Source organism: Chelonia mydas, chromosome 13 (assembly GCF_015237465.2).
Source record: "Chelonia mydas isolate rCheMyd1 chromosome 13, rCheMyd1.pri.v2, whole genome shotgun sequence".
In the NCBI taxonomy this organism is placed as follows: Eukaryota; Metazoa; Chordata; order Testudines; family Cheloniidae; genus Chelonia; species Chelonia mydas.
This window is the reverse complement of record NC_051253.2, coordinates 33,063,437-33,086,644: the sequence shown is the minus strand read 5'-3', so window position 1 is coordinate 33,086,644 and position 23,208 is coordinate 33,063,437. Positions and strand designations below refer to the sequence as shown.

The 23,208-nt window shown below is 47.4% G+C and overlaps 1 protein-coding gene across 1 annotated transcript; it reads right to left on the bottom strand.

Annotated features, from left to right (window-relative positions):
- Positions 1-11,251: 11,251 nt before the first annotated feature.
- Positions 11,252-12,220, bottom strand: LOC102946276 (olfactory receptor 14A16). The gene has a single exon (XM_007070606.2). The coding sequence runs from the start codon at positions 12,218-12,220 to the stop codon at positions 11,252-11,254; it is 969 nt and encodes a 322-aa protein (XP_007070668.2).
- Between the last annotated feature and the right edge of the window lie 10,988 nt (positions 12,221-23,208).

The window sequence follows — 23,208 nt, the reverse complement described above, 5'->3', positions numbered from 1 at the left end:
CCCTAGCTGCCCAGCCCCCGAAGCCACCCCTCCTCCTTCCCAGTCTACCACTGCTCCCGCTCGCACCCAAGGGGCACCTCCCCCACTATGCCCAGACGAGCGGGAGAGCCCCACCCCCGCTGCTTGCAATCTGGCGGGGCCTGTGGAGGAGGGTGCGTCAGGGACACTGCCGGGCATGGGAAAGGGCCTGCTGCAGGGGGAATCCTCTCTCCCTCATGCTGCCCCACCGTTACTCCCCCAAGTCCCTGAGCCATCGCCTCTGCCCCGTGACATGACCCCTGCTAGCCAGCCCCTGGATTATGCCATGGAGGGCTAGGCCCTAGTCCAGGGGAAGCGAGGCAAGCGGAAGGCTCGAGCTCCGCTCCTCCCATCTGATGTGGAGGCCCCCCGGAAGACCAGGAAGGGGAGCACCGATGCCGAGCCTTCCGCTTTACCCACGGGTGCATTCCATCCACCAGTGCTGGCTGGGGAAGACGTGGCAGCACCAGAAGGCAGTATCTCCCCTCCATGGGAGTCCCTCCCCTCCGAGACCCCCGAGGGAGCCCCTTCTGCCCTGGTACCATTTGAAGCCTCTGTAAGCCCCGAGGTGACCGTCCTGTTGGGTGCCAGCGGGGAGAACCCCAGGGTGGCAGAAAGCGATCTCCCCTCCATATACGAGGAGATCGAGGCCCTGGGTCTGACTCCAGTCACCCAGGGGGACGACGACCCTATGCCAGCGGGCCTTGATCTGGGTGACCTCACTCCAAGCCCCCTTTTCCCATTCTTCCTCCCCCTAACTGCTATTTCCGCTCCCACCTCCGAGGAGCCCCTGGACTCCTCCATCAACCCGGCCGCAGATGGCACCCCGCTGATGGCCACCGAGCCTGTTCAGGCAACAGCCAATGCCACGCGGCCGGGACCCGAGCCACCAGGGGCACCCCTCATAGGTGTGGAGCAATTGACTTTCTTCCCGGGCAGGGGCCCTACAGAAGATAGTCCGTGATGCCGTGGCTGCCAAATCCACCATAGAGCCTGCGCCCGGTATCACTGAGAGCCCCCTCCCCCCCGCAACCTTTGAGCCTGATCAGGAAGTGCCACCATCCAGCTCCTTGGCTTTTGAAGCCCAGAATCTTGCTTCTGCCCCTGACCCTGACTCTGTCCCTGTCCTGTCCACCTCCCGTGATGTTATTGCCGTCCCTGGGGCTGTCTCCTTCCCTTTTCCAGTAGATGACTCCCAGGGAGTGGCCTTTGTGTTTTCCTGTCCCGACCCACTAGGGGCTGCTATCCTCCCTCTGCCCCCTCCTTTTGCCCCAGGGTTCGAGGCGGGCCTAGTGCCGCCAGCCCATCAGGCGCCCCGTCGGGGATCCGTACCCTGTCTGCCCGTCTTACGGTGGGCCACGGGGCTGTACCAAGGGCCCCGTCAGGGAATAACCAGGAGACCATAACCCCACCCCCCCATGCCCTGTGAGAGGAGAAGCGGGAGTTTTTAGAAGACCTTACTCACCTATGGGGTAGGTCACGGACTGTTGCGCAGCCCGTTAGGAGCTGCAAGAGTCCCTGCTGGCAAGGATCCCCCCAGCCCTCCTCATGGCACCTCTTACCATCGCAAAGTTGAACACCCGGGGCTGCAGGATGGGTCTCCGCAGGTCCCAGGTGCTCTCCTTCCTTCGGGAGGGAGGGTACTCTGTGGTTTTCCTGCAGGAGACCCATACGGATCCGACTGCTGAAGACAGCTGGCGGCTGGATTGGGGGGACAGAGTCTACTTTAGCCACCTCAGAGTTCGTACGGCTGGAGTGGCGACCCTGTTCTCCCCCGACCTACTGCCCGAGGTGCTGGGGGTCGCCGGGGCTGTGCCGGGCCGCCTGCTGCACCTCCGGTCCGTATGGAGGGGCTTGTGGTCAACCTCGTTAAGTCTATGCCCCGACATCGAGCCCAGAACGGCTGCCATTCTATCAGCAGGCGTCCGCCTTCCTCGGCACCTTGGATCCTCATGAGTGCCTGGTCCTGGGAGGGGACTTTAACATCACCCTTGAGAAGCGTGACCGCTTGGGGACCGAGCAGAGCCCGGCCGCAGCGGACATCCTCCGGGTGATAATCGAACACCACTCCCTGGTGGATGTCTGGCGCGACCACCACCCAGATGACATTTCCACGTTCACCTTTGTCTGGGTGAAGGCCCATCAGTCGCGCCACTCCCAGTTGGACCCTATTTATTTATCACGCTTCCATATTTCACGAGCCCACTCCTCCAGCATCTGGACAGCCCCTTTTTCTGACCATCATTTAGCCACTGTGACGGCCTCCCTTTGTGCGGAGAGGCCGGGGCCGGCCTATTGGCATTTTAAGAACAGCTTGTTGGAGGATGTGGGCTTCGTGACGTCCTTCTGGGTGTTCTGGCTGGCCTGGCGAGGGCAATGGCGTGCCTTTCCCTTGGCGCGGCAGTGGTGGGACCTGGGGAAGGTGCATGCCCGGCTCTTCTGCCGTGACTACACCCAGGGCACCAGCTGACAGAGGGATGCGGCGATAGAGCCGTTGGAATGGGAGGTCTTAGAGCTGGAGAGGCATCTGGCTGCCAGCCCCAAGGATCCTCCTGTCTGTGGAGCGTGCCGTGAGAAGCAGGAGGAGCTCCGGGCCGTCAAGGACCATCGGGCCCAGGGTGCCTTTGTTCGATTCCAAATCCACCTCCTTTGGGAGATGGATTGTGGCTCCCGCTTCTTCTACGCCCTGGAGAAAAGGAGGGGGGCCAAGAAACACATCACCTGCCTTCTGGCTGAAGATGGCACCCCCCTCATGATCCAGTGGAGATGTGCAGGAGGGAGAGAGTCTTCTACGCAAGCCTTTTCTCCCCGGATCCGACCAATCCTAACACTTGCAGAGTGCTCTGGGAGGAGCTCCCTACACCGAGACCAGCTAGAGCAGCCTCTCACTCTGGCCGAGTTCTCAGAAGCCCTCCGTCGCATGCCCACCAATAAATCTCCAGGCTTGGAAGGGCTGACCATGGAGTTCTACCATGTGTTCTGGGACGTCCTCAGCCCAGACCTACTCACCGTCTGGGCCAAGTCTTTGCAGAGCGGGGTCCTCCCTCTTTCATGCAGGCGAGCCGTGCTCGCCTTATTTCCGAAGAAGGGGGACCTCCGCGATTTATGAAATTGGCATCCCGTCTCTCTCCTCAGCACGGACTACAAAGTCATTGCAAAAACAATCTCGCTGCGGCTAGGGTCCATGCTGGCGGACATGGTCCACCTAGACCAGACCTACACTGTCCCGGGCCGCAGCATCTTTGACAACCTATATCTGGTCCGGGACCTTTTGGAATTCGGGTGTAGGGTTGGTCTGTCATTCGCCCTCCTGTCCTTGGACCAGGAGAAGGCATTCGACAGGGTGGATCACTGGTATCTCCTGAACACTCTGCAAGTGTTTGGCTTTGGACCCCAGTTTGTGGGTTTTCTCTGGGTGCTGTACACCTCTGCAGAGTGTCTGGTTAGGCTCAACTGGACCCTGACCGAACCGGTCAGCTTCGAGTGAGGAGTGCAGCAGGGGTGCCCCCTCTCGGGCCAGCTGTATGCTCTGGCAATTGAGCCCTTCCTCTGTCTCCTCTGAAGGAGGTTGACAGGGTTGGTGCTGCGGGAGCTGGAGCCTGTTGGTATACTCCGATGACGTGCTCCTCGTGGTCCAGGACCCGGGTGACTTGGTGCGGGTGGAGGCTTGCCAGGCCATCTGTTCGGCAGCCTCCTCCGCCCAGGTCACCTGGGTCAAGAGCTCTGGCCTGGTGGTCAGGGACGGCTGGCAGGCGAGCTCCCTCCCACCCGCGCTTCAGGCAATCTGGTGGAGCGCGGGCCCGCTGCTCTATCTCGGCGTTTACCTTTCTGCCATGCATCCTCTCCACCGGAGAACTGGGAAAATTTAGAGGGCAGGGTGATAGAGCAGCTCCAGAAATGGACAGGACTACACCGGTGCCTATCCCTTCAAGGGAGAGCGCTGGTGCTTAATCAACTAGTCCTGTCCATGCTCTGGTACTGGCTCAACACCCTGGTCCCGGCCCCGGGTTTCCTGGCCAACCTCCGGACATCAGTTCTGCACTGGGTCCCTGCAGGGGTTCTCCATCTACACCTGGAGGAGGGAGGGCAGGGCCTGAAATGTCTGCACACTCAGGTCCATGTCTTCTGCCTCCAGGCCCTACAGAGGCTCCTTTATGGTGCAGGTAGTCCAGCGTGGAGCATACTGGTGCACGCCTTCTTGCGCCGCTTCCGAGGGCTCTGATACTACCGGCAGCTCCTTTATCTCCATCTGAGAGGTCTTCCGCCAGACCTCTCTGGGCTGCCGGTCTTCTACCAGGACCTCCTCCGGAACTGGAAACTGTTTTCAATGACCAGGTCCATGGCGGCCACTGAGGGGGCAGATCTCCTCGTAGAGCCCCTGCTACACAACCCCCAGCTCTGTGTGCAGGTGGCAGAGTCCCGCTCGTTGCGCCAGAGGTTGGTCCTGGCAGAAGTCACGAGAGTCAGAGACCTCCTGGACTATGACTGGGGAGACTGGCTGGATCCCCTGATGCTCGCTCAATGCATGGGGCTCTCCAGACCTCGTACTCCCCGGCGCATACTTCAGGAGGTGAAGGCTGCTTTGCCGCCTGCTGCTCGGGTTTATCTTGACCGGGTCCTGCACGAGGGTGCGCCCCGCCCACCCTCTATCCCAGACCCACCGGATATTTTAATTGGGCCCCTGCCCCATGGACCCAACCAACCCCCTCAGCCCTTCACAATGAGCCGGCTGCACGAGCTGTAGCTGGTTTGTTTCCAGACCGCTCCAAGGAAACATCTATACACTCTCATCCTCCACACCCTTCACACCCTCATCCTCGTGTCCCACCCCGATACAAAATGGCGGGACCTCCTGCCATCTTTGGAGGGTGAGGAGCCCCGGTGGGCCAGCCTATATTCCACCTTGGTCCCGAGGCCTGCCGGGGATATCAGTTGGCAGCTCCTTCATGGAGCCGTGAGCATGGGCGTATACTTGGTGAGGTTCACCCCTATCCCAGACAGCTGCCCCTTTTGCGGCATGAGGGAAACCCTGGCACACATATATTTGGAGTGTGCCAGGCTGCAGCCCCTATTCCGGCTCCTCATGAATATTTTATTATGTTTTTGGTTGCACTTTTCACCTCACCTTCTTATTTATACACCCCCTATCCGTGGCCTCACAAAGTCACGGGATTTCCTGATCAATTCCTCCTGGCCCTCACTAAAATGGCCATCTATAAAACCAGAGTGAGGAGGTTGGCCTATGGAGTCTCCTGTGACTGTGGGGCCTATTTCTGATCCTCGGTCTGTTCACATATCCAGGCAGAGTTCCTCTGGGCGGCGTCCACTGATTCTTTTGACGTCTTTGAGGAGCAGTGAGTGCTGTCCAGTGTTCTCTGCTCAGTGTCCCCGTCCGGTTCCCTTCATTTGACCCTTTGACCACACTCCTGTCCCTGTTATTTCATTAGTTGTCCCCCATATTTATTTGGTGTCCAGGTCCTGTGGATCCCCCTCTTAGGCTCGGGGGGGATCCTTTAGCACTTCCCGGATCCCAATAGGATTACTCTCCTGTAGCCATCCGGCCTGACCCTGTCACAAGCATTGAAACTTGCATCACTCATGGGCGGGGGGCGGCGGGGGGGCAGGGGTGTTGCAAGCTCCATTCTTTGGGTGATTGGACTCAAACACCCTTAATGGCTTACAGTCACTGGTCTTATGGCTGTATGTATTCTGTGAGTAAGGGTGCTGGAGCTGTTTGATCCCCTTTGTTTAACTAACACAGCACATAAAATCCCATTTTCAGATGCAGATTAATAATTGTGCAGTTCAACCACAATACTGGGTAGATGCAGGCATCACTGGGTGAAATATCTGTCCTGTTTCATGCAAGAGGTCAGAATATATAACCATAATTCTCCTTTCTGACCTTAAAATTAAATATTTTGACACTTCACCTTAAATTTGAAATGTCAGTTCAAAACTAAACATATTGGTTCAAATCAACATTCTGAAAAAAAAACTAAATTTCCGTCCAACATGTCACTTCAGAACAATATCAACATCCTCACTCTTTTGGTCTTTGCATTTCAGGGAATGTAGAGCTATCCTCTTGGTGGCAGAGAGATTGGGAGAGGGGAGATATTTTTGATTGTTTCAGAGAAGCAAACAAACAAAAAAGGGCAATTGTGAAATCATGAATGTAGTGATCCAGTCTGTGGTTTCATCCACTGGGGGCTGGCCAGTCAGACAATTCTTTTTCCTTATTTATAGTGTTTTAGGTGTGTTTGGTCACAGGCCATTAGAGAGACAAGGTATACAATAAAAGGTATTAGCTCACCCATCTTGTCTCTTTTATTTTCTCTTCCCCCTGTCCCTCTTCAGACAGTCAGTGGCGTGTAGTGGGAGAGCTTGTGTCCAGAATTCAACAGGGACACTGGTTTTATGGCTCATTACAACAATTTGTAACACAACCCTTAATTGCCCACCTGATGCATAACAATCTAACCCCCAATTTTCCTTTTTATTTCAAGTGGCCTCCTCCAACATGTATTATCCATGATAATTAGGGTATGTCTACACTACGAAATTAGGTTGATTTTTATAGGAGTCAATTTTTAGAATTTGATTTGATACAGTCCATTACGTATGTCCACACTAAGCGCATTAAGTCAGCGGAATGTGTCCCCACTACCATGGCTAGCATCGACTTACAGAGCGGTGCACTGTGGGTAGCTATCCCACAGTTCCCACAGTCTCCGCTGCCCATTGGAATTCTGGGTTAAGCTCCCAATGCCTGATGGGGCAAAAACTTTGTTGTGGGTGGTTTTGGGAACATGTCATCAGGCCCCCCCTCCCTCCATGAAAGCAATGGCAGACGGTCATTTCATGCCTTTTTTCCTGGGTTACCCATGCAGACGCCATACCATGGCAAGCATGGAGCCCACTCAGCTCACCGTCACCGTACGTCTCCTGGGTGCTGCTGGCAGATGCGGTACTGCATGGCTACACAGCAGCAGGTCCTTGCCTTCGCAGCAGATGGAGCAGTAGGACTGATAGCCATCGTAAGGACAAGGTAGGCTGGGTGGGGTGGGGGAGAAGGGAAGGACAACTCCACATTATTCATTGTAGCCACACTAAAAATCAAACTGTTTGAATGACAGCCTTCTGTTGCTGAGGCCATCCTCTGGAATGGAGTGGCTGGGTGCCCGGAGCCTCCCACCCTGCGTTCTTGGGCATCTGGGTGAGGAAGCTATGGAACATGAGGGGGAGGATAGGCGGTTATACAGTGGATGCAGTGGGGATCTGTGCTGTTGTTGGCTTTCCTGCAGCTCCAACAGATGCTTCATCATGTCTGTTTGCTCCCCCATTAGCCTCAGCATCACGTCCTGCCTCCGCTCTTCATGCTTACTTAATTCTTTCCTGGCCTCTGCCACTGAATGCCTCCATGCATTAAGCTGTGCCCTGTCAGTGTGGGAGGACTGCATGAGCTCGGAAAACATGTCATTGTGAGTGCGTTTTTTTCACCTTCTAATCTGCGATAACCTCAGAGACGGAGATGATAGCAGGAGCACAGAAACATTCTACGCTCTACGATTCTGGGGGGACTGCATGGTCACCTATGCTGCTGAGTGCTGCTGAGTTTGCCATGCTGACCAAACAGGAAATGAAATTCAAAAGTTCCCTGGGCTTTTCCTGTGTACCTGGCTAGTGCATTGGAGTTCAAAGTGCTGTCCAGAGCAGTCACAATGGAGCACTTTGGGATAGCTCCTGGAGGGCAATACCGTCAATTTGTATCCGCACTATCCCAAATACGACCCAGCAAGGTCGACTTTAGAGCTACTCCTCTCATTGGGGAGGAGTACAGAAATCGATTTTAAGAGCCCTTTAGGTTGACAGAACGGGGTTGGTTGTGTGGACGCAATCATTTTTAAATTGACCTAACATGGCTATATTCAACCTAACCCCGTAGTGTAGACCAGGCCTTAGTGTTTTCCTTAAAGCCCCAGCTCCTGGAATCAAGTGGGTCTGGGATGATTTCAGACGTCATGCTTAAAGGAAAAAGTACATGTGGCTGTGGGGGAGAGCTTCAAACTGTGACCCCAGTGCATCCTAAAGGCTCAAAAAGGAGACGGCAAACAAAAACACCAAATCTATTATTTGTATGTAATCTCATTATTTTAAAGCTGATAGGATATTTGGGGAGCCTGACTCACAATTTTTGAACATTTGGGGTTGGTAATACTGATTACCACATATGCTTAACAATTGGTCCCAACTTGTAGTTACCTCAGACACTCTACTTTCCTGCCCCAGCCCTGAAGAAGAGCTCTGTGAAGCTTAAAAGTTTGTACCTTCCACTAACAGAAGTTGCTTCAATAAGTGATATCACCTCACCTACCCTGTGTCTCTATTCTTGGCCCAATGTGACTACAACAACACTGTGAACAAACAGTGAGACTGGAATTTCCCCTTGGAAAGTTTCAGTTGAGATGAAATCACATTTTATGAACTTTGTGTCAGGAAATATTTGATCAGCTCAGTTGACTTGCACTGCTACATGTCTTCACCTCTCATTGTAGGGGTTTCTATCATACTCAGGATAGAAGTTTTGTTTCTTTTGATTGTGCTCTTTGTTTACGTGTTTGTTCTCTGTTGGGACTGAGAGAGGCCAGACAGAAATCCATCTTCTCCAGCCCATCCTAATCCAAGTCTCCAATATTGCAACCAGTATAGGTGAGCCAGGCAAGGCAGATTAGTTTATCTTTTGTTTTATGTGAATTTTCCCTGTGTTACGAGGGAGGTTTATCCCTGTTTTCTGTAACTTTAAAGTTTTGCCCAGAGGGGTATCCTCTGTGTTTTGAATCTGATTACCCTGTAAAGTATTTTCCATCCTGATTTTACAGAGGTGATTCTTTTACCTTTTCTTTCATTAAAATTCTTCTTTTAAGAACCTGATTGATTTTTCATTGTTCTTAAGATCCAAGGGTTTGGGTCTGTGTTCACCTGTACCAGTTGGTAAGGATTCTTATCAAGCCTTCCCCAGGAAAGGGGGTGTAGGGCTTCGGGGGATATTTTGGGGGGAAGACATCTCCAAGTGGGCTCTTTCCCTGTTCTTTGTTTTAAACGCTTGGTGGTGGCAGCATATGGTTCAAGGCCAAGGCAAAGTCTGTACCTTTGGGAAGTTTTTTAACCTAAGCTGGTAAGAATAAGCTTAGGGGGTCTTTCATGTGGGTATCCACATCTGTATCCTAGAGTTCAGAGTGGGGAAGGAGCCCTGACATGGACTGTGACAGTTGTGGTTAATGAAGCTGACAGAGGAACTTGAATGGCCATCTCATGCCTGGGCTTTTCAAAGAGATCTATAAGAGCTGAGCCCCCAGCGCCTACTAACTTCACTGGGAACTGACCCTCCAACTAACTCCCTGTAGGAATCTTTGAAAATTCCATTCTTTTTTCTCCCCTTCTCTCCTCCTCGCCACTTCTATTGTGAAATGAAATTCAAAATACTGTTTCCCTTTCTTCTGACACCAGTGTCCCATTCTGATACTACCATTTCCCCCACTCCCTGACCCCCCAGTACTGCCAAGTGGTTGCAGGTGCCTGGGGCTTTACAAATTGGGGGAGAAACTAGTGATATATTATAAGTGTGGTTTGATTTTACACATATGCTCAAGTCCTGACATAAGAGGGCCATGCAGCACACGGGAATCTCCTTTTCCAGGAATCTCATCCCAACTCTAGTGCCCATTTCCCAGAGAGAAACTTTGTCTCAAGCACTGACAATCACAACCCAAGGCAAGACAGCAAACACTCCTGCAGCATTTTCCCCTAAAACAAATGACATGCAAAGCTGAGTGGGACAAATAATTCACTCCCTTTACTCTCTGACAAACTTTAGACTGTTTCTTCTTCCCAGGGTCACAGCCACTTCTGAGGATGTAGTAAAATAAGGGCAACAACTATCGTGAAGTGGGAATGTTGATGTATGACAATTTATCTGACAAACAACTAAATTAAAGCTTTTTCTACCTCTTTCTTTAATTTGTTTTTGTTTGTTTTGTTTTGTTTGAAAGGTGCTGGGTTGACAGCCCTGGAGAATGAACATGCTCTCGGTATCCATGCATCAGATGTAACACAGACCATGGCAGCTCCACCAGATGGCCCTGCCCATGACACCCAAACCCCTTTATGGAGACATCACTTCCAATGCTGAAAGAGGAATATAGTCTCTTACAGGGCATTCTGTCCTGCACTGTGTGGTGTTTGAGATTCTAGAAGAATGACTGGTAAAGGCCAGCCAGTATGGCTGATTATCCATCCTTTTCATTTCTATGAGAATACCTCCTGAGTTCGTATCAGGGCTGAGACATCAGGACCATTGAACTGCTCTCAAATGGAAATGACTTAGGGCCATATTTTTAAGTCTTTAGATGCTTAGATGTTTTTGAAAATCCCACTAGGCACCTAACTTCCATTTAAATCTATGGGAATTAGGCACCTAAATGCTCTTGAATGTCCCACATGGTTCCTAAATACCTGCAACTATCTGGCCTTTAGTGCTTAGTTATCCCACGGTAACAGACTGGAGCCACTTGGATTTCTCCATACAAGCTATATCTCTCTTTATCCCTTCTTAGAGAGAGAAGGTGGGTGAGGCAATATCTTTAATTGGACCAGCTTCTACTGGTGAAAGACTAGCTTTTGAGTTTGCACAGAGTTCTTCTTCCTGTTCGATCCTGATCCATGCTCCCTGCACTGCAAAATATGAAAAATACAAACTATCCTCCCAGGAAAGATGGCACCTGAAGAAACACTAGGAGTCCTGAAATCTCCCCATGGAGACAATCAGAGTTAATAGATGTTGCAGGATCTAGGGTAGGTTTGGACAGAAAAGACCCATATCTTGAATTCCAGGAAGAAATTGAATTTCAATTTAGAGACCTCACAGCAGGGGAAAGGTCAGAACTAGCCCAGGTAGTCCAGGAATTTGACAGTATTTGCTCTAAAGACAACCTCTGTTGTAGACTCGCTGTGCTCCACATTGTAGAGATCCGCTGTCTTCCTATGATGTCATACAAGAGATTATAGATTTTCTCTCTCTGAATTGTTATCTGGGAATGTAACTCTACTTGTAACTCTCCCATTTGGCCTCTCCCAAAGTCTATAGGCAAATGCCAGCTCACTGTTGGTTATTCTTACACTGTTCATTATATCTCTTTCTTCTGAACCTGTGGCTCCTCAAAATAAGATGGCCTTAGTTCCCAAGAGCTATTAAAAATAATCTTTTCTTCATGTCTCCTATTTTACTTAGAGCCTCCTTAATTTTCTTGTTTCTCAGGCTGTAGATGAGAGGGTTCATGGCCGGAGGAACCACGGTATAGAGAACAGAGGCAAGCAGGTCATAGTATGTAGAAGACCCTGAGTTTGGTTTCATGTACGTAAACATTCCGGTGCTAAGAAACAAACCAACTACAGTCATGTGGGGCAGACAGGTTGAGAAGGTTTTATGCTTGCCCTGCACTGAGGGGATCATCAGTATAGTGGAGAAGATGCAAGTGTAAGACATGATAACTAAACCAAAGCAAACGAAACACAAGAATATAACACAGGCAAGAAGCAAAATTTCATTAGAGCGAGTATCAGAGCACGAGATTTTCAGTAGCTGTGGGATATCACAGAAGAACTGACCGATTGCATTGGACTGGCAAAAGGGCAATCTAAAGGTGTTACCAGTGTGAAAGGCTGCATAGATCGCACTGCCAATCCAAGAACCAGCTGCCATCTGGGCACAGGTGCCTTTGTTCATGATGACCCTGTAACGAAGAGGATGGCAGATTGCAATGTACCGGTCATATGCCATGACCACCAGCAGGGTCATCTCAGTAATAACTAAGGCGACGACCAAGAAGACTTGGGCAACACATCCAGAGAAAGAGATCTGTCTGTCATTGGTTAGGGAATTGGCCATGGACTTGGGGACAGTGATGGAAATGTAGCAGAGGTCTAGGAAGGATAAGTTGCCCAAGAAGAAGTACATGGGGGTGTGCAGGTGGCGGTCCACAGCTACAGCTGTGAGGATGAAAAGATTCCCGATCAGAGCTGTCAGATAAATCAATAGAAACACCACAAAGTGTAAAATCTGCAACTCTCGGACGTTGGAGAAACCCAGGAGAAGGAACTCGGTAAGGATGGTTTGGTTGGATGTTTCCTGTCTCAGATACATTCTGTGGAGGGAAGAACAAGGGGAATGGTGAGGTAAATGGTTACAAAGAAGAGGGAAACTGGTCTGGAGAGAGTGAATAAGGAAGTGTTATTTACTCCTTCCCATAACTCAAGAACTAGGGATCACCAAATGAAATTAATAGGCAGCAGATTTAAAACAAACAAAAGGCTGTATTTCTTCTCACAATGCACTGTCAATCTGGGGAAATCTTTGCCAGAGAATGTTGTGAAGACCAAGAATATAGTAATGTTCAAAAATTATGAGATAAGTTCATGGAGGATAGGTCCATGAATGTCTATTAGCCAGGATGAGCAGGGATGGTGTCCCTAGCCTCTGTTTGCCAGAAGCTGGGAATGGGCAACAGGAGATGGATCACTTGATGATTACCTGTTCTGTTCAATCCCTCTGAAGCACCTGGCATTGGCCACTGTTGGAAGACAAGATACTGGGCTAGATGGACTTTTGGTCTGACCCAGTATGGTCATTCTTATGTTCTTTTACTTTTATATGCCTCAGAAAAGACAATGGAACTTTACAAGGCCAAAGTGACCATCATATTTCTACACCTAGAGATGAGTTGTCTTAAATTTCTGCACTAGGTAACATGAACACAATCCTGTTGTCTCAATTTCGAGCTTCACTGCACCTGTGCTTCCCTAGCTCCTTCACACCCTGCCCTCTGTGACCCCTGTACAGCTCTGTTCTCTTCATCTTCTGCCCCTGGACTGAGTTCAAAGAAGAGCAATGAACATGTATTTCAAAGGCTGGACTTGTTGATTTTTAAAGAGAGATTTTAAGAGGAAATTATGGTGTTTGGTTAAATAGTAACACATGTGCCCAACGTGAACACCAAATGTATAGCTGAAGTATTTAACTTAAAGAAAGGAGACACAACTAATGCTGCTGAAGTGGGATAATGACAGAAAAATGTACCTGTAATATCAGAAAACGTTCCTGATATTCAGCTTTATGAACCTCTTTAATAGACGTAGAGCATCACTTGGCATATGCAAAACTTCAGTAGAAACAACTGCTAGTAAATATACAATATAATTCAATATGTACATCACATAGTGCCTACATTCTATATGGAAACACAGAGATACTTTGGGTACCTGGGCATTGCTGTAGATAGAATAATAAATAAAATATTTGATTTTGGAAGACTGCATTGATTTATTTTGTTGTTTGGAGTAAGTGGCAACTAAACAGTTCCATTAAATTTAATTGTTCAATATTGGTGATAATTTAATTTAAGAATTGCTAGAACATCTGTGTAAATTTAAGTAGTCATTTTTGGTGGTCTTAATGCTTCACATTCAGAATAATACTGATGTAAAAATTTGTTTATGCTTTCTGAGAGTTACATTAATTATTGCAGATAATTAGACCTAATAATGAATTAAGGGGAAAGTCTAACCTGTACCTCCCTGCAAGCCCCCTCCCCCCCACCGCAAATTATTCCCTGTGAATGGGACACTGTGTTGTGCCACGACACACCCCTATGCCCTCCATTTCACAGAGTTACAGCCAAACACAGTTCTGTGCACATTCATCTAATGTTGCAAAGCCAGTCCTTCTCTTCAAGCTAAGCCTTAGCAATGTGTGTTCATGGAACACATGCAGAGTTGAGCTTGTGAGGGGAGATGTGAAAATCTGCCAGGGAAAGGAGGAGGTGGGAGTTAATTATGGGGCAAAGGCAGTGGAAGGCAGAGCAGAATCACAGCTTGGAGATGCCCTGCTTTCCACTCCCCTTACTGTGTCCGATCACTAGAGCTGGAACAGGGGCAGATGAACTGTGATGAGCTACAGCTGAGACACTACTTGGTGTATGAGAAATGGGTGATTTTTTTGAGCAGTTATTATTTAGTGTGGCTCAATGTCTCATACTTTAAATCTCCTGTGGACATGTGATTGTCATGGCACATTCTAGGGGTAGGGCCGGACTTCGAAAGGCATTAAGGTTCCTAGTGGGATTTTCAAAAACATCTCAGCACCAAAACTCATTGACTTCAATTGTGAGTTAGGGTTCAGATGCTTTAGGAAATCCCACTTGGTGCCCAAATGCCTTTTGAAATCTGGCCCTAATTAGTATCTTACGTAATCACATGGACACAGCAGAGAGAAAGGGACATGACACTGGTGGGGATGAAAACCTTTGCTATGATTTTTATCTTATTTTCTACCACTGCAGCAAAGACACAAACTTTGAGGGCAACCTGTTTGTTATCCCTAACTTCTTTAATCTTTGTAGAAAGTAACAAATGAGTCCATGAGTTTAAAAAAATAATAAAAGAATGTTCACAACATTTCAAATATGTTCTAGTTTCAATAGTTTCATGATGAATTCAAAGGAGATACAATTGAACAGTAAAATCAAGTTGTTTGTAAAATGGAGACCTGTAGTCTGGATTAATGATGAGAAGGAAAAGCTTAAATTTGGAAGACAAATGTACTTGCTCCACATACAGAACCGAGACTGTGTTTATTTATTCCATTTCAGATTTATCATTCTCCATTCTTGCAAAGCGTCTGTGAGTTCTCATCACTCTAAACCCACATGGCTTTATCTTTTTCATTTATTGTTTGCTGTTTCCCACATTGTATTTATGAAATCTCAATAAACTGAATGCAAACCCAGTAATGTTTCAGTTGAGATAGTTGTCTTGCTCCCAGGTTATGAAGGAGACAAGGTGGGGGAGATGATCATCTTTTACTGGACTAACCTCAGTTGGTGGAAAGTTCGTCTCTGTTTCTTCCACCAGCAGAAGTTACTCCAATAAAATATTATCTCATCTACCTTGTTTCTCAGTTGAATTTACCCACAGTTAGCATGTACATTATTTTTCCCAATGGCAGACTTCAGAATCATATTGGGACTATATTCTAAAACCCTTCATCATATTGAGTAGTAACGTATTCTGCAAGTAGTTTCAATAGGGTTATTCACAAAATAAACCAGTATTTTTTGTGAGTAAATATGTCAGAACTTTTTTTGTTTTTTATTATTATTCTAGCAGTGCCTAGGACCCCTAGTCATGGCCCAGGACCCCGTTGTGCAAACACAGAATGGAAAGACAGCATTTGTCCGAAAGAGCTTGCAATCTAAGTATAAGACAAGAGACAACAGCCAGATACAGACAGGGTAGTACAAACAAACAGCGAGACCATTTTGGACAGTATGACAGGCAGTGATCTCAGGGCACCAGCAGCTTAACCATGGTCAAGTTGAATCTGTTCCAGCGAGAAGAAAGATCTAGTAGGTATCAATAACTCCATGAGAAACACTGGATTGAAGGGACTGAATGATTTGTTGATAGGTTCACAAAAACAAAATCCAAGGGATCTGGTCTCCTTGACACCCATGCTCTGTTGACTGGAACAGACTGTCCCCCTTATTTGAATGGGATCAAAATTAGGAAAAATGAATTTTCCTATCTGTCATATCACATTCAGTTTAAGAAGGTGGGTTTTGTTGTTTCTTTAGCACTAAACCCAGGAAATAGTTTACACTTTCACTGGGATTTCTCCCGTTAATTTTCCTCACTAAAATTAAATAACTATACCACTAAATCAATACATCCCAGATTAAATGAGTGCAGGACACTTACTTTGCGGATGTGTGTGTCTTTGCTCCTCCTACTTCAAGATGTTTCAGGTCAATAAAGGAAAGGTGTCATTGCAATGAATATCTCTATTGATTTCCGATACCCCTACCACTATTGTATGTAGATACCAAAGGCACAGCTTTCTAAGACCCTTTCACCCCAGACACTGAGACTCAAGTGACAGAAATATTCTCACCTATCCCTCTCTGCAGATGAGCTGTATGCAGTGGGCTTGGGACTTCACGCTTCATCAGCTGGTGTTGGTGCTGTAGAAGTATTTATCCTGGTCTGTTCTCCAAGGGCTTGAGAGGACTTGCTCTCTATAGCCCTGCACAGCTCAGAAGCAGAGGCTCCAAGGCAATATATTGCTAATTTATCTGTCCCATGAGTGTCTGCAGTTCATCAAAACAAAGTGTGAAAAAGACAAACAGAGAGCAAGGCCTTGAAAATTGAATTCAGGGCTGGCATCCAAAGCATTCTGAATTATGATCCCAGACATGGGTACAACAAATACACATTTCCTATCCACTGACAATATCCTGAGTATTATTTATCTTTTCAGCCTAGGACAATTTGGGTGAAATATATGGCCTGTGATACTGAGCTGGTCAGATGATCTGATTGGATGATTCCTTCTGTCCTTAAACTCTATGAAACTAAAACAATGTGTTTCAGAGTAGCAGCCATGTTAGTCTGTATTCGCAAGAAGAAAAGGAGTACTTGTGGCACCTTAGAGACTAACAAATTTATTTGAGCATAAGCTTTCGTGAGCTACAGCTCACTTCATCGGCTGCATGCAGTGGAAAATAAAGTGGGGAGATTTATATACATAGAGAACATGAAACAGTGGGTGTTACCATACACACTGTAACAAGAGTGATCACTTAAGGTGAGCTATTACCAACAGGAGAGTGGGTGGGTGGGACCTTTTGTAGTGATAATCAAGGTGGGCCATTTCCAGCAGTTGACAAGAATGTCTGAGGAACAGTGGGAGGTGGAGGGGGGGAATAAACATGGGGAAATAGTTTTACTTTGTGTAATGACCCATCCACTCCCAGTCTCTATTCAAGCCTAAGTTAATTGTATCCAGTTTGCAAATTAATTCCAATTCAGCAGTCTCTCGTTGGAGTCTGTTATAGAAGTTTTTTTGTTGAAGAATTGCAACTTTTAGGTCTGTAATCGAGTGACAAGAGAGATTGAAGTGTTCTCCAACTGGTTTTTGAATGTTATTATTCTTGACGTCTGATTTGTGTCCATTTATTCTTTTACGTAGAGACTGTCCAGTTTGACCAATGTACATGGCAGAGGGGCATTGCTGGCACATGATGGCATATATCACATTGGTAGATGTGCAGGTGAACGAGCCTCTGATAGTGTGGCTGATGTGATTAGGCCCTATGATGGTGTCTCCTGAATAGATATGTGGGCACAGTTGGCAACGGGCTTTGTTGCAAGGATAGGTTCCTGGGTTAGTGGTTCTGTTGTGTGGTGTGTGGTTGCTTGTGAGTATTTGCTTCAGGTTGGGGGGCTGTCTGTAAGCAAGGACTGGCATGTCTCCCAAGATCTGTGAGAGTGATGAGTCGTCCTTCAGGATAGGCTGTAGCTCCTTGATGATGCGTTGGAGAGGTTTTAGTTGGGAGCTGAAGGTGATGGCTAGTGGCGTTCGGTTATTTTCTTTGTTGGGCCTGTCCTGTAGTAGGTGACTTCTGGGTACTCTTCTGACTCTGTCAATCTTTTTCTTCACTTCAGCAGGTGGGTAATGTAGTTGTAAGAATGCTTGATAGAGATCTTGTAGGTGTTTGTCTCTGTCTGAGGGGTTGAAGCAAAAGCGGTTGTATCGTAGAGCTTGGCAGTAGACAATGGATCGTGTGGTGTGGTCTGGGTGAAAGCTGGAGGCATGTAGGTAGGAATAGCGGTCAGTTGGTTTCTGGTATAGGGTGGTGTTTATGTGACCATTGCTTATTAGCACCGCAGTGTCCAGGAAGCGGATCTTTTGTGTGGACTGGTCCAGGCTAAGGTTGATGTTGGGATGGAAATTGTTGAAATCATGGTGGAATTCCTCAAGGGCTTCTTTTCCATGGGTCCAGATGATGAAGATGTCATCAATGTAGCGCAAGTAGAATAAGGGCATTAGGGGATGAGAGCTGAGGAAGCATTGTTCTAAGTCAGCCATAAAAATGTTGGCATACTGTGGGGCCATGAGGGTACCCATAGCAGTGCCGCTGATCTGAAGGTATACATTGTCCCCAAATGTGAAATAGTTATGGGTGAGGACAAAGTCACAAAGTTCAGCTACCAGGTTTTCCGTGACATTATCGGTGATACTGTTCCTGACGGCTTGTAGTCCATCTTTGTGTGGAATGTTGGTGTAGAGGGCTTCTACATCCATAGTGGCCAGGATGGTGTTTTCAGGAAGATCACAGATGGATTGTAGTTTCGTCAGGAAGTCAGTGGTGTCTCGAAGATAGCTGGGAGTGCTGGTAGCGTAGGGCCTGAGGAGGGGGTCTACAAAGCCAGACAATCCTGCTGTCAGGGTGCCAATGCCTGACATAATAGGGAGTCCAGGATTTCCAGGTTTATGGCTCTTGGGAGCAGATAGAATACCCCAGGTCGGGGTTCCAGGGTTGTGTCTATGTGGATTTGTTCTTGTGCTTTTTCAGGGAGTTTCTTGAGCAAATGGTATAGTTTCTTTTGGTAACCCTAAGAGGGTATCAGAGGGTAATGGCTTATAGAAAGTGGTGTTGGAGAGCTGCCTAGCAGCCTCTTGTTCATATTCCTACCTATTCATGATGACAACAGCACCTCCTTTGTCAGCATTTTTGATTATGAGGTCAGAGTTGTTTCTGAGGCTGTGGATAGCATTGTGTTCTGCATGGCTGAGGTTATGGGGCAAGTGATGCTGCTTTTCCACAATTTCAGCCCGTGCACGTAGGCGGAAGCACTCTATGTAGAAGTCCAGTCTGTTGTTTCAACCTTCAGGAGGAGTCCACCTAGAATCCTTCTTTTTGTAGTGTTGGTAGGAAGGTCTCTGGGGGTTAGTATGTTGTTCAGAGGTGTGTTGGAAATATTCCTTGAGTCGGAGACGTCGAAAATTGGATTCTAGGTCACCACAGAACTGTATCATGTTCATGGGGGTGGAGGCACAGAAGGAGAGGCCTTGAGATAGGATAGATTCTTCTGCTGGGCTAAGAGTATCATTGGACAGATTAACAATATTGCTGGGTTAAGGGAACCACTGTTGTGGCCCCTTGTGGCATGTAGTACTTTAGATAGTTTAGTGTCCTTTTTCTTTTGTAGAGAAGCAAAGTGTGTGTTGTAAATGGCTTGTCTAGTTTTTGGAAAGTCCAGCCAGGAGGAAATTTGTTTGGAAGGTTGGTTTTTATGAGAGTATCCAGTTTGGAGAGCTCATTCTTAATCTTTCCCTGTTTGCTGTAGAGGATGTTGATCAGGTGGTTCCGCAGTTTCTTTGAGAGCGTGTATTCTTTTTGCGAATACAGACTAACACAGCTGCTACACTGAGACCTAAAAGTTGCAATTCTTCAACAAAAAAACTTCAATAACAGACTCCAACGAGAGATGGCTGAATTGGAATTAATTTGCAAACTGGATACAATTAACTTAGGCTTGAAATGAGACTGGGAGTGGATGGGTCATTACACAAAATAAAACTATTTCCCCATGTTTATTCCCTCCCCCCCCCTCCACCTCCCACTGTTCCTCAGACATTCTTGTCAACTCTGGAAATGGCCCACCTTGATTATCACTACAAAAGGTCCCCCCCACACACTCTCCTGCTGGTAATAGCTCACCTTAAGTGATCACTCTCGTTACAGTGTGTATGGTAACACCCATTGTTTCATGTTCTCTATGTACATAAATCTCGCCACTGTATTTTCCACTGAATGCATCCAATGAAGTGAGCTGTAGCTCACGAAAGCTTATGCTCAAATAAATTGGTTAGTCTCTAAGGTGCCACTAGTACTCCTTTTCTTAAAACAATGTGTGTATCTGGTCATTGGAATTCACCATTCTCATTGGTTAGGTCTTGCAGTGGTTGTAAAGCTTGGCTATTTCTTGGAAAGGCACCAGATTTTGGCTGGCCTTGGAATAGTTTCAGACCTTTGCTAGGGACTGGAAAGGCTGCAAATAAGATTACCACCTGGAAATTATTTGATCAGCCTGCCTGTTTTTTTATGGATTTGTCAGTTGCCAGAAAAATAATTTAATCTGCTGGATTTTTTTAATGTGGATCTAAAAAGTTGCATTATTATCACACTTCACTTGGATAGCTAACGTTAAAATGTCTGTGTCCAGCTAAAGATTCTGCAGTGTTCCAACTTCTGCAATTTAAGTGATAACAGATCAAAACTATTGAAAATACAGCAGCTGTCTGCCCACCAACACACAAGCTGCACCGTGTGTGTGTGTGTGTGTGTGTGTGTGTGAGAGAGAGAGAGGGGGTTTGACCATGCAAGAGTAAGGTGTCATGGGATGATGTGAATCTTATCTATGTGTTAGCTCTCTTGGTACTATAAGTGGCTGTTGAAGGGGAGGGGTTCCTGAGTTGCCTTGTTGTTGGGGGTTGTGGTTGTGGTTGTGGCAGGCTTGCTTTGTGGTGGAGGTTCATTTGAAATGTGGTAACCCTAGCTGCAGACCCTGATTAGCCTGTATAATGGCTATATGTCTTTATTAGGCCTTAAAATGGATGCAGGCCTGGTTAGGTATCAGAATAGCTGCAGGCTCTGTTTAGGTCTTGGATTTTGACACTGATTAGGTTTTTGACACTGATTAGGCTTTGAAATGTCTATAGACCTTGGATGGGCCTTGAATTTTATGCCAGCCCTGTTTAGGCCTCAGAACAGCTGCACACATTGATTAGGCCTTAGATTGGCTATAGACCTTAGTTATACCTTGGGATGGCTGTAGGCTATGGTTAGGGTTTGAAATGGCTGCAGGCCTTAATTAGCCCCTGGAATAGCTATATGTCCTGGTGAGGTCTTGGAATAGCTACAGGCCTTGATAGGCCTTGGAATGGCTGCAGGTGTTGGATAAACCGTGCAGTCACAGATTGAGCCTTGGAATGGCTGCCAGACAAAAAAACAAGCTCCCCCCTCCCAATTTTCAGCTAAAACTCAGACTTTCAGATGAAAATGTAAATGTCTATTTGGAAATGCCACTGTGGTATCTCATGGCCACATTTTCCCCCATGGTTAGGCTTGAAAAGACTAGATTTTTATCAGTAACTGTCAGTAAATGTCAATTTCACACTACACACACAAAGAAAAATATTTCAATTGATAATCATCAAAATTTATAGAAAGGCAAAGGAAAAAAAATGCTTGTTGAGAACTTGTTAGAATTTGATTTATGGGTATTTATGTGTGTGTGTGTTTTGACATTTGATGTTTACAATTTGTGTTTTAATAGTTATAAAGATTTTAACTTTCTACATCTCAGTGGCTACTGTCATTAAACCGCTTTGTCAGAGCCGCCCATTATTTGAAGCCCCCATAGTTTTGGGCAACTGTGAAAATTTAAATCAATAAAAATAGGAAAACACTTAAAAATAAGCATTGATATTATCCATCAAAATTATTAAAACATTAAAAGCAAATTCAGCCAAGCCTACCTATGGGACAGGCTCCCTTACTGGACAACATCTGTACCATGGGATTCCTTCTTCCTGAGCAACTGTGGTGCATCATGGGAGTCCTATGGCTGCAGTGCATCATGGGGAATGTAATCTGGATAGGGAGTCCAGACTGTAGGGGAGAATGGTACCATGACCGAAAGCAGACAGGTTTTCAAAAAAAAAAACCCATGCATTTAGTCAAGAAATAGAATTTGGTTTTGCTGGTTCCTGCACCACTAATCACAGCACGCAGCAAACAGTCCATCCCAGCTGGCACTACTTGTCCCCTTTGGGCAGGCTCAGCCTTGAACTGGATAAGCCACTTTCAAAGGGGGCAGGGGAATTTATATGCCAGGTCCTATTCACTCCTGGCCTCTCTGTGGACTCTGCTAAGGGGTCATTAGCCAGTTCAAGTGATTTTAGTAGAGATGGGTCATACCCACATACCCAGACCCAGAACACCCGTGGGAAAAAAATAGTGGGTGCTCAGCACACACCAGCCCCAGCCGATCAGCTCCTTCCCCTCCCCGCCAGTGCCTCCCACCCACTGTCGATCAGCTGTTAGGTGGCGGGCGGGAGGTGCTGGGAAGAGAGAGAGGAGCAGAGGTGGGATGAGGCAGGGCAGGGGACAAGCCTTGGGGGAGGGAGTAGCGCGGGGGTGGGAAGAGGTGGTGTGAGGGTCGAGTTTTGGGGGAAGGGGTGGAGTGGGGGCGGGGCCGAGTGGTGCATCCCCAGGGAAAGTTGAAAGTCAGCGCCTGTGCCGAGACCCTCATTTATTCCTCTCACCTTATCTCAGTCCAACACAATTTATTAGGCTCAATAAAGGAGTAACTGGGTGAAATGTAATGCTCTGTGTACTGCAGGAACTCAGACTAGCTGGCCAAATGGTCCCATCTGGCCTGATACTCTGTGACTCTATGAATACAGTCACGAGGAAGTGATACTGCAGTGCTCATGTGAACAGGGCCTGGGGCTTGGACTGATAATGTGAGCGAGGAAGCTCTAGTCATCTGTGATTATTCAAGTGACTCTCTGGGCATTAGTATAGCTGCTCATGTGAGTGGGGCTCGTCTTGGGGGGGGGGGTGTCCATCCATTTAAATAATACATCCATCCACCTACTATATCTATCCACCTGCTCTATGTATCAGTCCCCCTGGCTACTGTATCCTTCCATCCATCCACATAATTATCCAATAACCTCCACTTCCTATCCATCTACCTAGCCACTCCTCAATTCTTCATTTGCATGTTTCAAGGGAACCCAAGGGAGTTAGGTGCTCCAGTAGGGTGTCTTAGGCTAATTTTACAACCCTAGCCTTCATTGCCGTAGGTGTGCTTGAATAGGATTCAGGACATTTGGAAACCATTGCCAGCTCTGGCACTGACCTACTTTATGAACTTGGACAAGTCACTTCATTTCTCCTTCAGGCCTCTGCTTTCCCTCCTGAAATTTCTCTCTTGTCTATGAACTCTTCCAGGCAAGGACTGATCCGCACTGCGTGTTTGTCGAGTGCCTGTCGCACTGGAACCTGATCTCCGCTGAGAACTCGAGCCACTGATGTAATATAAGTCATAGAATTATAGAATCAAAGGACTGGAAGGGACCTTGAGAGGTCATCTAGTCCAGTCCCCTGCACTCATGGCACAACTAAGTATCATCTAGACCAGTGGTCCCCGAACCTTTTACTTCACACACACCCCTTGCCCCTATCCCTCACCCACTCCAGAGCTGGGACTGGGAGTGGG